Source organism: Erpetoichthys calabaricus (genome assembly GCF_900747795.2).
Source record: "Erpetoichthys calabaricus chromosome 1 unlocalized genomic scaffold, fErpCal1.3 SUPER_1_unloc_22, whole genome shotgun sequence".
In the NCBI taxonomy this organism is placed as follows: Eukaryota; Metazoa; Chordata; class Cladistia; order Polypteriformes; family Polypteridae; genus Erpetoichthys; species Erpetoichthys calabaricus.
In genome coordinates, this window is record NW_026261588.1 from 3,734,756 (window position 1) to 3,748,214 (window position 13,459).

General features: G+C 41.7%; 1 protein-coding gene across 50 annotated transcripts in view; it reads left to right on the forward strand.

The window, feature by feature from the left end:
• Window positions 1-13,459, forward strand: part of LOC114645182 (NACHT, LRR and PYD domains-containing protein 3-like) — a 913,740-nt gene that overhangs the window by 39,991 nt on the left and 860,290 nt on the right. For 44 of the 50 annotated variants that reach the window (XR_007933951.1, XR_007933953.1, XR_007933955.1 and 41 more), the window contains one exon: window positions 5,877-6,050. The exons of the other annotated variants lie outside the window; for them this stretch is intronic. Coding sequence is in view for 39 of the 44 variants with exons in the window: in XM_051921718.1 (XP_051777678.1) it covers window positions 5,877-6,050 (174 nt within the window). In the remaining 5 variants the exon portion in view is untranslated. The remainder of the gene's footprint in view (window positions 1-5,876; window positions 6,051-13,459) is intronic. 50 annotated transcript variants of the gene reach the window in all.

Below are 13,459 nucleotides of genomic sequence, written 5' to 3' on the forward strand. Positions count from 1 at the left end.
TGCAGACACATGACTGTTCGGGTCCGAGTAGAGCTTCGACCCTGTCCGGCTTGCGGGCACACGCAGAGACTGTCAACTCTGAGAGTCTTTGTGTAGCGAGAGAGTGAGAGCAGGGGCTGCTAAAAGCAGGGCAGCATGTATTTCTGTGTGCTTCGAGCACCCAGCTGTGTGAGGTAAAGGCTTTTTCAGCGTAGAGCCTGTCAGTGGGAAACCCTTTGTTTGGTCTTTCTGTGAGATGGGGAAGGCGGCTTGACTTACATAAAATAAAAGCAGTTTACAAGTGATAAAGCAAAGATTAGATAGATATTTTAAATAATAGATACAGGGGTTCTTACCCAAAGCATTATAAGCAGGACCAGTTATACGGTAGATCGCCCCGGCTGGAACATGTGTGTGTGTGTGCCCTCGAGAGAAGGGGACGGAGGCAGAGGCGGGTCCTTCATGCCTGGGGACATGCTGGTCGGGATGTCAGGGTCTGGATAGAAATGTGCCTGGACTTGTCCTCGAGAGAAGGGGGCAGGTTGTTGTGGGGCCACCAACAGGTGTAGTCGGCAGGGCCTGGATAGGAACTTGCACGGACATGTCGAGGGTCCGGCTGGAACAGGCCTGGACTTGTCTTTGGGAGAGGGGGCCGGGGGTGAAGGAGGGGTGACAGACATCCATCAAACTGCTCTTGACAGAAAGGAGAACCAAGCAGGTGCAGGGGGTCCGGGATGAAGGAGGGGGGTTGGATGGGGGGAAAGAGAACCAATCAGGTAGGAGGGCAGGATTAGGGCGGGGACAGGTGGTCCTTCACCAATCCACCACCAGGGGGCGGGATCATCTTTCCAATCCACCAATCAGGTGGAGGGGCGGGGCTTAAGGTCATCAATCAAATTTGATTGACATTTTGACAGAATGTCCCTGACATATACTACTAAGCCATTCTTTATAAATCTCCCTCTAAAAATGTTCTGCCAGTGCGCTATTAGCTTGGCAACTTGAAAACTTGCTCGTAGTGATGAAATATTTATCTACTTCTGCTTCACAAAAGCATTTTACTGAGCTGTCAGTCCATTTTTCAGTTTGAATATTTTGTCTTTTCTCATTTGACCGACCAAACAATCATATTTGTCTTTATGTTGAGTTTCGTAGCTTCGACTCAAATTGTATTCTTTGAACGCAGCCACTGACTCCTGGCACACCAGACAAACAGCTATCTCCTTGCCCTGCATGATAAAGTAATCGTAATCCACAGCTCTTTGAATATCCTGCACTCGGAGTCAGTTTGTCTTTTCCCTGACATAATTGTTTCCTAGGGATGCATAATGGCTATTACTTCTTTGGGGTGGACGCACATAACTATCACGTCTGCTGCTGGCCTGTACTTCTGGGTACTGGGAGGCAGGCGGTAATGAATCCACACACTTTCTGTTGGTGCAGGTGGTGCTGTGGGGCTCTGGTCAGGCTCAGGGTGTGAACAACTGAGCGATTTTGGCCTGCTGTTGTGTAGGCAGCTAGTGACTGAGGGAGAGTAGGGTGTCCTGCTTTGGGCCTGACTACTACCTGTCTGCCTCAGCATGGTGATGGTGGCTCGGCTCAGCGTGTCTTCACCCCCTGCATGTCACATCATCACGTCTGCCCGGCTGATGCTAATGATGCTGGATGCAGCGGGCACAGGGTAAATGACCTTGGAGGACCATAGTTTGAGGACCCCTGCTCTTTATGTTCCACACCCACCATATAAACATTGTGTTTAATCAGGACAGATGTCAGTGTCACACGTGGGCAGACAGATGGCCGTGACGAGGACACAGCTGCAGATTTCTCTTTCTTTGTTAAATTCTTAAAGACAGCATTGTGACCCTGAGCCCTTTGCCCACAGTGGTCTCTTTCATCCTCTCTTTGTCTTTTCTGATCAGTCTGATGTTTTTCTTGTCACACAATCCCATGTTGTCCATTCTTTATTTTGGTCTTGATGTTGTCCACATCCTCTTGTTATGAACTAGTGAGTTCTCAAGTATTTAAGTTACAAATAATACAAATCAAAATGTCCACAAGACTAAAATACTGCTGGGTTGTCGGCTCACACAAAGGACATTGTCCTGTTTTCATTGTGCCCACTGGTTTTCCATTCATCTTCCTCCTTATTATGAATTAAGTTATAAGCACTTCTTCAATTAAGTTTAGAAAATGGAATAGAACAAGTTACTTGATTTAATATGGTGGCGATAAGGAGAAGGGGATACTCATGTGTACCTGTGATTTGATTTATTTCATTATAATTGTTACATGAGTGCAGACACATATTTATTATCTTTCTAACAAATTATACTTTTGTAAGGTTTAATGAATCCTTTTGTAAATTCTCTTTTCTATAATATTCCACGCCATCACTCTCAGGTTTAGATAAAACATAAACCTTCTCTTTAAATAACAGCACTCTGCTAATAATTCAATCGGCCAGTCGTATTGGTGATGTGCTGGTAATTTCAGACATTTGTTCTTATTAAAGACGCTTTGAAATTCAGAACAGCATGAAGTCAAGAGGGAGAGTGGATTACAGAAAGGCTGAGATAACGATAAAGGAGATCAACGAGGACCACCACAGAAGACGTTATGTCTTTACGTTTCAAGTAAATTGAGGGATTGTTCTTCTGTGACCATGAAAAACCTCATATAATGTGTGAAACAGATGATGGCATCATGAAGACGTTTTGTGTTTCTCTCTGTAGCTTAAGTGGTCTTTGGTGATTTCCAAAATGGCTCACCATCCACAGACAACACTTGAAGTTTAAATTATAAATGAACAGTTTTTATTTACAATTATTTTACTAAAGAGGAGCTCATAACATTCTCTGATACTCCTGAATCGATTATCACCATGATGTCTTTATCTGAGGTACAAAGAGGTTAAAGAGGGGTTTGACTACGAGGGCCCATCACACCAACTCTCACCACTTTAGTTTACCAGCTACTGCTTTCACCAGAATAGAAACACCATTTTTCTGCAATTCGTGATTTTTATTCTAACAAGTGACGCTCGTTTTTCTTAGTTCGGTAGCTTCTTCTGGATTTATTTTTGTCTGCTAAAGATCCTGAAAATGGCCCTCATTTGTGTTTTGTTTTTAATTTTCCTTCACTTCGATGTGCTCCTATGCATTCCCCAAGACTGAATCATTTAACTGTTTTTCACAAATCCTGACTAGTGAGCTTGTCTTTGATTTATGGAGTTAAAGCCTTTTAAAATAGAAATATTAGTGCAGATTCCTCCAGTCAGCTTTGTTGGCTCACATGTCAAATGTGACTTCATGTTCACTGACTGATTTAATGGCATCTCTGAATTCTAACAATGGATTGTCTGCCACCTCTCGTCTCACAGACAAAATGTCTCTAAATGTACAAACCCAATCATCGACAGTAAGGCTGATGAGTGCGGACGGCCATTCGAGTGGCTTGTCATCGAGCTGTGACAGACAGTAAGTGACATCACCTTGGTTTGGAGGATCAAATACCTTCTGACACGCAGTCCATTTTTTTAGGGTCTCCACTAAAACAAATCAGCAGCCCCCTGATTTACGGGAGTGCTAAAAGCAGAAAGATCAATTACACTTTTCACAAAGTAGTCGTGACTTCTGTCATTTGTGTCTTTAAATACTTAACTTCTGACTCGAGACCCCTGATATCTTTGAAAACCCGTCTTCTCTTGCTGCTTTATTTATTTTATATTGTGTCTATGATGAAAATGGCAGAAAGAAAAGAGAACTGGGAGAAAGATGGGAATCGAGAAACAGGAAAAGAGATCAGAACTGGAAAGACCAAAAATCACAAAGTGTCAAAAGTGAAAGGAAAGCAAAATCCGAACTCGCAGTCAAAAAACCAAACTGTTAAACACACAAGCTTATCCTTTTATTAATATCTGCAAATTCAGACATTGGAGAAGCCCAAAGCTCCTTGACCTTTGACACAACACTCAATGTGACCGTGTCTGTCACTCTGTAGCAAATAGACACACAAAATACAGAAACACAAGGATTATAAGGTGACATCACCAGAAAACATAAAATAGCTGACTATCTCAAAAGAAGTAATACATTAATACTGCAACTTATAACATCCATCCATCCATCCATATTCCAACCCGCTGAATCCGAACACAGGGTCACGGGGGTCTGCTGGAGCCAATCCCAGCCAACACAGGGCACAAGGCAGGGAACCAATCCTGGGCAGGGTGCCAACCCACCGCAGCAACTTATAACAATCATATCAATAACAGAGTGTAACAAACACAGGGTACATCTAACCACTGTGCCACTGTCCTGTTCATGTCACATGTTTGAGTGTCTGTGTGTCACTTCAGCCCTCCTTAGCCTTCACACTTTGACCAAATGTTTAACAACACAATAATCAAACACTTCAGTCAGTCGACATTTTAGGTCATCTAAAGACACCAAAACGTCCCATTTGATCAAAGACCTGATAAATCAAATTCACTGAGATGGCCGCCTTCTCTTCACACCTTCTCAGGCCGACTGACAGCTCATGTCCCGCCTCCTCTGTCATTCTGGCCAATCCTGATTCCCAGTTCCGTGGCCCAGTAGCTGAGGTGCCGCACTTGACATCCCAATGACGCATGCTGTGTGACCCTGAGTGAGTCACTTCACCTGTCTGTGTGTAGAGTTAGAATACAAGGAGAGAGCTGGACATGTAAAGTGTCTTTGGATTGAAAGGCGCTATATAAAATAAAGGGGATGGCTTTATCTCCCTTTCATATTTTTTATCTGCAATGTCTTCATTAATATCTGCACACAAATTCTAATTTGTAAACTGCAACTGCATCCATTTCTCCACTTTGTCACAGTGACACTCAAAGACATTTTTATTATTTATTTGATTTTCATTTTTCTATGTCTTATTATTTTATCCTCTCTTCTTATTTATTATTCAGTTTTTTAAATTTGGTCCTTAAGTGGCCATGAAGAGTGGAGGCCTGTCCAGGGTCCAAACTCTCTACTGACCACCAAAGCTCTTCAGTCCACCATGTCTGTGACAGCTGGTGTGTGCAGTGACACTGAGAGAGACCCTCACTATGACACAACAAGCCCATCACCTTGAACCCACGTCACCAGCTGCCTGAGTGGAGTTTGTCCATTGAGCTCAGGTGGTTGATAGGCCTTAGAGAAGATGACTGGACAGAGTGGAGCGTCACTGTGATCAGCCGGTGACCCTTTGTGTGTCCCTCCTGGACTGGACTGTCATGTCCTCCTGTGTCCCATCACCTCTCCTGTCACCTCTCCCTTGTCACTTATTTATCTTTGGGCTTGTTGTGTTTCTTTGTCCTCTGTTTGTGTTGTTAGTTTGTGACTAGCGCTCTCTAAAATAAAGGCTGACTGATTTACAGCTGCTGTCACTGAACATCTGGAGAGGCTGGCATTTGTAAATGGCCTCCTGCCAATCATGTCAGTTGTGTCCTCACCCTGAGTCCTGAATGACGAACAGAAATCAGAGTTTGTCACTCGGCTGTCACCAACTCAGAGAAGTGCATCTGAACACTCAAGTGGAGGACAAGGTCAGTCCTGCTGTGTGACACTCCTGTCCAGTGTGACGGATGATGTCCTCTCATCACTCAGGGTAACCTAACAGACAGAAGATGCTTCAAGTATATAGCGCCTTGAAGGGCAGCATTGGTGTGGAGTTCAAATTGTGTTTATGTTGAAATGCTAGCAGCAGCCTGCTGTTCAGTGACACACCTGAGCATCCAGCTCTGCTTGTAGTCATCACGTCACTTATTGAAACCCCGACTGTCTGTCTGTCTGTCTGTCTGTCTGTCTGTCTGTCTGTCTGTCCACATGTCCACATGTCCACATGTCCTCACTTCTCTCTCTTCTTTTCCACAGCCTGTCTGAATGTCATCTCACCTCCAGATGTTCCTCAGCTCTCTCCTCAGCTCTTTCTTCTCCACACTCACAACTGACTGAACTGAACCTGAGCAACAACAACATGGAGGACTTGGGAGTGGATCAGCTGTGTGAGAGGCTGAGAAGTGAAAACTGCAAATTAGAGAAACTGAAGTAAGTGAACAACAAGTGTGAGTGTGTGTGTGTGTGTGTGTGTATGTCTGTTGAATTTTATTTCTTCTGAATTTATGGCTCTTTATGTTCCACATTTCTCTTTAATTGTTAAATTCTTAAGGACAGCATTGTAACCCTGAGCCCCTCACCCACAGTGCTCACTTTCATCCTCTTGTTGTCCTTTCTGCTCAGCCTGTTGTTTTATTTCTTGTCCCACAATCCCATTTTGTCCATGGTCTCGTCTTTGTCCACAACCTCTTGTTATGAACTAGAGAGACCCAAGCATGTAAGTCCAAATAATAAAATCAAAGTGCCCACCAGAGGGGTGACTCATCAAAACAGATTGGTCACTCAAAAAGGGCAATGAAGAATGTTTATAAATACAAAGGTTTATTTTCACATAAAATGCTGTAAATCACAAAATAAACTCCACAGAGCACAAGGGGAGTTGATTTAAACAACAGAGGGAATCCAAGACAAGCAATGTACCAACACACAAAATCCAAGAATGGTAAAAAAAATCAAACATCTAATAATGACGTCAGCACAAGAATAGTCACAAATGTAACTAAACTCATCACAGCACAAGTGCATTCACAATGAACCGTAGGGGACTGCAGGCTTTCCTCCTTGATGGTGATGGGTAGGTAGCCCTGCTTCTTGGGGGGCCACCTATAAAGCCCATGGAGCATAGCAAACAATCTTTAAACATAAAGAAACTAAATAATGAAAAATGTACACATTAAAAATGAACAAAGAAAGCAAAAAAGTGATCTTTGAATCCCAGTCAGGAGAAGAACCCTGGCTGAAAAAAATGACAATGGGAAAGGTCACTGGATGAGATTCAGAAGGATTAGAATTTCAAAGAGTGTGGACAGTAAGGTGACACAGGAGGTGACCACAAGTAGACAGACAGCTCTGCAGGTGTCCATCATTACTGGCGAGTCTTCTGTTAAGGTCACTTTCTATCAGAAATGGTCAGTAAAACAGGATATAAGCCAGAGATCTGTAGAGGAGGTACACTGAAATAGTCAGTGGGCTTAGTGACCAACAGGTGACACACATTATGTGACATGTCCAGAGACACTGAGGAGAATTCTGGGAAGATGACGTGTCACTGAGGTGCTGCAGAGTGTGAAGTGGTGCCCTCTTGTTTTTGTAACTCACACTTGTGTTTCTTGTGGACATTTAAAAGAAATGTCTCCTTGTAAAATACAGTAAGTGCAGGCTATCAAGTGACTTAGTATATAGCACCTTTTATGTTTTTATACTCATGTTCAGCTGCAGCTTGCTAATGTGATGAGAGGTCCAAACCCCCAGTTTCACAAATCCTTCTTTTGTTATTTCAATCCACACATCTCAGTTCCTCAATGGCAGCAGATGATCAAATGGCTGAACAGAGATGTGAATATTCTGAGTTTCACTACACGGCCATTAAGGACTCCTGTCAGACTCGCCCTGTGCTCCCATGTCTCTCTGGTCACTCCATCATAATTCTTAATAAAGTGTTGGCTTTTCTATTTTTATAAACTGAGTGACAGGTAATGCAGAAATCAAATCTGCTGAAGAATATTGTCCATCTAGCGTGTCTGCTGTTTAATTGTTTAGCATTTTTAAATCCTCTAAGTTTTTATGATCAGTGTGTTAAAGTTCTACAGAATAGCAATTCCCCACACCAATAACCAGCTTGAACCCGAGTCTGTCTTGTCCAGTTAACCAGCAGATTATATGACTGAGCTCATGCTAGCTTTTCAGTAGTCAGGCTCGTAAGAATCTGTCACAATATCTTGTGTGTACAACATACGGATATTATGATGTGCACAATATACAACTTTGTTCTCCAGATATTACTAGTGCCCATAAAATGTTGTTTACACAAAATTAAAAAGACTCTGCTGTTTGAAACTTCAGGGCCTACATATAACACAACTTAAGAAAAGCAAACAACGCTTATCTTAACAGGATTCTTTAAATTTAAAGGTGAATTCTTGAGAGCAGAGATTTCTTTAGATGCCGGTAGGCACAGATGGCACTGCATTTTATATGAATCACCTTTGAGTTTTTCATCTTTGAACCGAGTACTCAAATACGACTCTGGGGAAAATAAACAACCAGTTTCCATGTCTTACCAGTGAATGGGAATGAATGAGCAGAGTAAGGCGCTACAAAGAGTTTATTTTGTAATGATATGAAACACAAACACAGCTGATTGGTCTCCTTTATCTATATATATATATATATATATAAAGGAGAGTTGGTATCCGTGTGGCTGTGTTTGTGTTTGTGGAGGGACGGAGAGTTAAGGCGGGTGTTGGAGTCACGTGATCATCTCCCCTCCCATTCACCTCATTTCGCTCCGAGCTGAGCTCCGCAGCTGACGTGGTTAGTCCTTTCTCCTTTCTCCTGATTTACTGTTTAGTAGACGCGGTACTTACTGAATAGTATTTTTTCCTTTAGCGTTTGTTAGTGTTTAGTAGACGCGGTGTGCCGGTGTTCCCGGCGGTGTTGCGGTTTAGTGTTACTTTCTACTTCGTTTTTGTACTTTAGTGTTTAATAATAAATAATAATAATTCATTACATTTATATAGCGCTTTTCTCAGTACTCAAAGCGCTAAAATAGTGAGTGATACTTAGCTGATAGCAGTGTAGAAGCAGCACAGCACAACGCAGCCGGTAGGACAGGCGGGTGTGGTAGCGTAGGTGAGCGGCGATAACAAGCAGCAGGAGGAGGAAGCAGGATTTGGATGTTCCAATACACAGCCATAAACAGTAACGCTTGGTAATTTCAGGCGTGATCGCCCCGGAGCCATAAGCCATAAGCCAGGTTAGTATGAACATCAGATCAGTTCCCGGTCGTAGAGTACTGTAAGATGAAACGGGAGCAGATCAGCATAGCGAATATAATCACGGAGACAGATCATCCCGAGGTGCTAGATCGCCAGGTACACAGAAATGTTCGTAGGTCTCGTCCCGTGATCCACCGAATCAGCTGTTCTCAGTAAAGTGGAGTCCATAAAATCTGTAAATATTAAGCCAAATCCATGCAATTCGAGTCAGCTGTATCCACGAACTATACGTACAATAAACGAAATAAAACAAGCGTAAGAAAGTGCAGAATTAAGGGGAATTTTGCGAAAAGTGTTGTTAACAGGGAGGAGCGGCGACAACAAGCGTGCGCCAGCGTCCCCTCACCTGCTATAATAAAGCAGTTATAATAAAGAAGTTTAGTAGACTTTTACTTTATCTCATTTAGTGCTCTTCCCGGCGGTGTTGCCCTTTTTTAGTGTTAGTGTCTACTTAGTGTTTGTGTTTAGTGTTATGGAAGGAGTGATCTTACCACTGTCAGATTTTGCAATGAATGAGTTGGTAAATAATGATTATTTATCAACAGATCACATGAGCAAATTCAACGAAATTTTAGCTGCGCATATAATTTTCCAACCTCAAGAGGTTTTGCTAATGTGGACTCCTGACATACCTATAATGTCCATTCCACAAAATGCACAACATATTCAAATATTACCTTCTGCAGCTACTGAACGAGTGACTCACTGGGTGTGTACCTCTTATGATGGTGCTGTAATTCATGTCTATGACAGTTTAAACGCTGATAAAAAATTCAACCTCACCGAAGAGAAGCTTCGTTTCCTTCATGCTTTGTTTCCTTACAAACCTCCCATAGTTTATGAAGACACACAGCAACAATTAAATCATACAGATTCTGGTGTATTCTCAATTGCATTTGCTGTGTGTATTTCTTTAGGTATTGACCCAAGTGGTCAAGTTTTTACTGTTTCTTCAATACGAAATCACTTACAAATAATTTTTGTTACTCAACAATTGCTTCCATTCCCTGTCGAAAGTAGCCGACGGGCGACACCAGTTACAAGTATTCAGTGCGTTCAAAGACCTGTACGAAGTACGGCCACTAACACGGTCACTCATAAAAGGGGAGATGACTCGGTGTGGGAAATGGGGATTGAAACTACCTTGGAAGACATGCAATCAACGAGGCGATTAAACTGATCTCAAGAGACGTCTTCTAGGTTGGGAAAAAAGCGCTTGGATGCCAAAACCATATATATATATATATATATAAATAAAAATGTGAATGTTTGTTTGTTCAAAACCTTAAATCTCCGAAAGTTCTTCACCGATTGCTTTGAAATTTTGACACAACGTTGCATTCGAATACGCGCGTGTTTTTATACACATATTATATAGATGTCACACCTGTGACAGGTAAAAACATGCTTTTTTTGAAAACACAGCGCCATCTGTTAGACGTAAAAGCAACACACGATATACTAAATATTTTACAATTCTATTTCAATGTTTCGATCAAATTCATTTGTAAGTACGTGAATAAAGGCAGCGACGTGGCAGTTTTTGGCGTGCAACCAGAAAGAAGTGATAGGAATGCGGTCATACATATCGATGAAATTGCACAGTATTAGGCTGGAAGATACATAAGCAGCAATGAAGCTGTATGGCGAATTCTTTCATTTCCCATACATGAACGAAGTCCAGCTGTTGTTCACTTAGCAGTACATCTAGAAAATGGACAACGCGTTTATTTCACAGCTGCAAATGTGCACCAAATAGCCCTGAATCCACCGGCTACAACGTTAACTGCTTTCTTTACGTTATGTCAAAATGACGCCTTTGCGAAAACACTGCTGTATTCAGAAGTGCCTACGTATTACACATGGAATGCGAGTAGAAAATCATTTGAACAACGCAAACGAGGAGAGCGAGTCAACGGACAACCTGCCATATTCAAAGAAACTACGAAAGGCAGACTGTACACCGTGCATCCCAATCAAGATGAATGCTTCTTTGTTCACATGCTGTTGGTAAATGTGCCCGGTCCAACATCTTTCCAGCAATTGTGAATTGTCAACGGCGTTACACATGCCACTTTCCGAAGTGCATGTCAAGCTCTGAATTTATTGGAGAACGACCGACACTGGGATGTATACATTAATGACGCGTGCAACACGTCACATCCAAATCAAATTCGTGCATTGTTTGCAATCATATTGACCGTCTGCTCTCCTTCATCTCCAACACAGTTATGGGAGAAATATAAATCGCACATGGCTGAAGATATTTTCCGTCGATTACGCAAGTAAAATTCAAATATAAACATTGATTTCACAGCAGAAATCTACAAGTAAGCGGTGATAATGATTGAAGATTTGTGCTTAGAAATCGCGAACAAAGTTCTCAATCAATTGGGAATGCCATCACCGAATCGATCTGCTGCTGCTTCGTTCGATGTAGAATTGCGTCGTGAACAAAATTACAACACGGGTAATCTTTTGTCGTATGTGCTATCAAATATTCCTAAGCTAACGCTTCAGCAAAAAGGCATTTACGATCAAATAATGCAAACTGTCAATAACGGGGTTGGAGAAATCTGGAAATTGGCAACGGAAAGGTGCCGGTTGATCTGACCTCAGGACGAATTTCACTGCTTCATAACTTCTGCAATTTAGTGACGTCAAAAGAAGAATTGGTTGAAAAAGTATTTCCCAATATTCAAACCAATTATAAGAATCACGATTGGCTGAGTGAACGAGCTATTCTTGTGGCCAAAAACAAAGACGTCTACAAACTTAACAATATTATTCAGTCTAACATTCTGCACAGACAATGGAACAACAAAAAATATTGTATACCCACAAGCATTGTGAAATTAAACATATTAGAAACGTGCGCTTTCTCTTTTCTTTCTTTTCCATTTAACCAGACTGAGCCACAGCAACGTGTGGCCGGGTACAGCTATATATATAATATATATATATATATATATATATATATATATATATATATATATATATATACATACACACACACACACACATATATACATACACATATACATCTATACTAATAAAAGGCAAAGCCCTTACTGACTCACTCTTCACTAACTCTCCAACTTCCTGTGTAGGTAGAAGGCTGAAATTTGGCAGGCTCATTCCTTACAGTTTACTTACAATATTTAAGCAGGATTCATTTTGAAATACTACACGTAACGGTCATAACGGTCAACAACGTCCGCCATGTTAAACTTTCTTATTTATGGCCCCATCTTCACGAAATTTGGTAGGCGGCTTCCCTGCGCTAACCGAAACCGATGTACGTACTTATTTCAGTGGTATGACACCACTGTCAGCCACCATATTGAACTTTCCAACGGTCTTTGTTACAGTACTTAATGGGCCCATCTTCAAGAAATTTGGTACGCGAGTTCCCAACGCTAACTGAATCCTACTTACGTACATATATACGTCCATAGCCTGCAGCTCGGTCCACACTCTGAATCCTCCAGGCACTCCTGAGCATAATCTAGTTTTGAAGGTTGGGGCACCAATAATGTTACTGAGGAACTTACAGCCACTGAAACTTTGTAATGGCACGAGACTTCAGGTCACATGCCTGCAAAAGAACCTAATTGAGGCAACTATTTTTACTGGCAGTGGCTCAGGGGAGAGAGTTTTTATTCCTCGCATCCCCGTTATACCCTCTGATCTCCCATTTCAATTCACACGCCTCCAATTTCCAGTAAGGCTCTTCTTCACAATGACAATTAATAAGTCTCAGGGACAGACCCTACAAAAAGTTGGCATTGATTTGAGGCAACATTGCTTTTCATATGGCCAACTATACGTTAAATGCTCAAGAGTAAGCTCAGCGCACAGCTTGGTCATATTACAACCGGAGGGGCGATTGACAACGTGGTATACAAAGAGATCCTTAATAAATAATTATTGGTACATTTTCCCTCAGTTTATTATTTAAAATTTTAAAGCAGTACTTCACCGCTGCGAAGCGCGGGTATTTTGCTAGTGAATTTATATTAATAACAGTTTAGTTTGAGTAATGATTAGCGAGGATTTGCTGGAGGATATAACAAAGTAAAAGTACACTTTCTGACCTAAAAATGTAGTGAGGTTCAAATCAAAGTAGCTATGAATTAAATTTACTCAAGTACAGTACGAGTAGCTGAAAAATATACTTAAGTAAAGTAATAAAGTAGTCGTACTTCATGATTTTACACCTTAAAGTTAACTGGAAACTTTTGGAGTTTGTCGAACTGACTGAACCTCGATTGGAAAACAAGGCCTCTTCAAGTAAGTCGTTGTCAGCTAAGTCTCAATTTCACAAACGCTCTTCGTGGAATATCACCCTGCAGGTCTGACTGATGGCGTGTTATCAGATACTCAGGGGTCTTATAAGATGTCTTGAGCAAACACACCTGATCTGTCATCTTGGAAAGAACATCCTCCATCAATAGAAGTAGTAATAATAATAAATATGACTACTGACATGACTATCCCCTCACATTGTGACTGTGCTGCTCCCTCTCACTCATATTGGGTGCACAATTGTCAAATAGGACG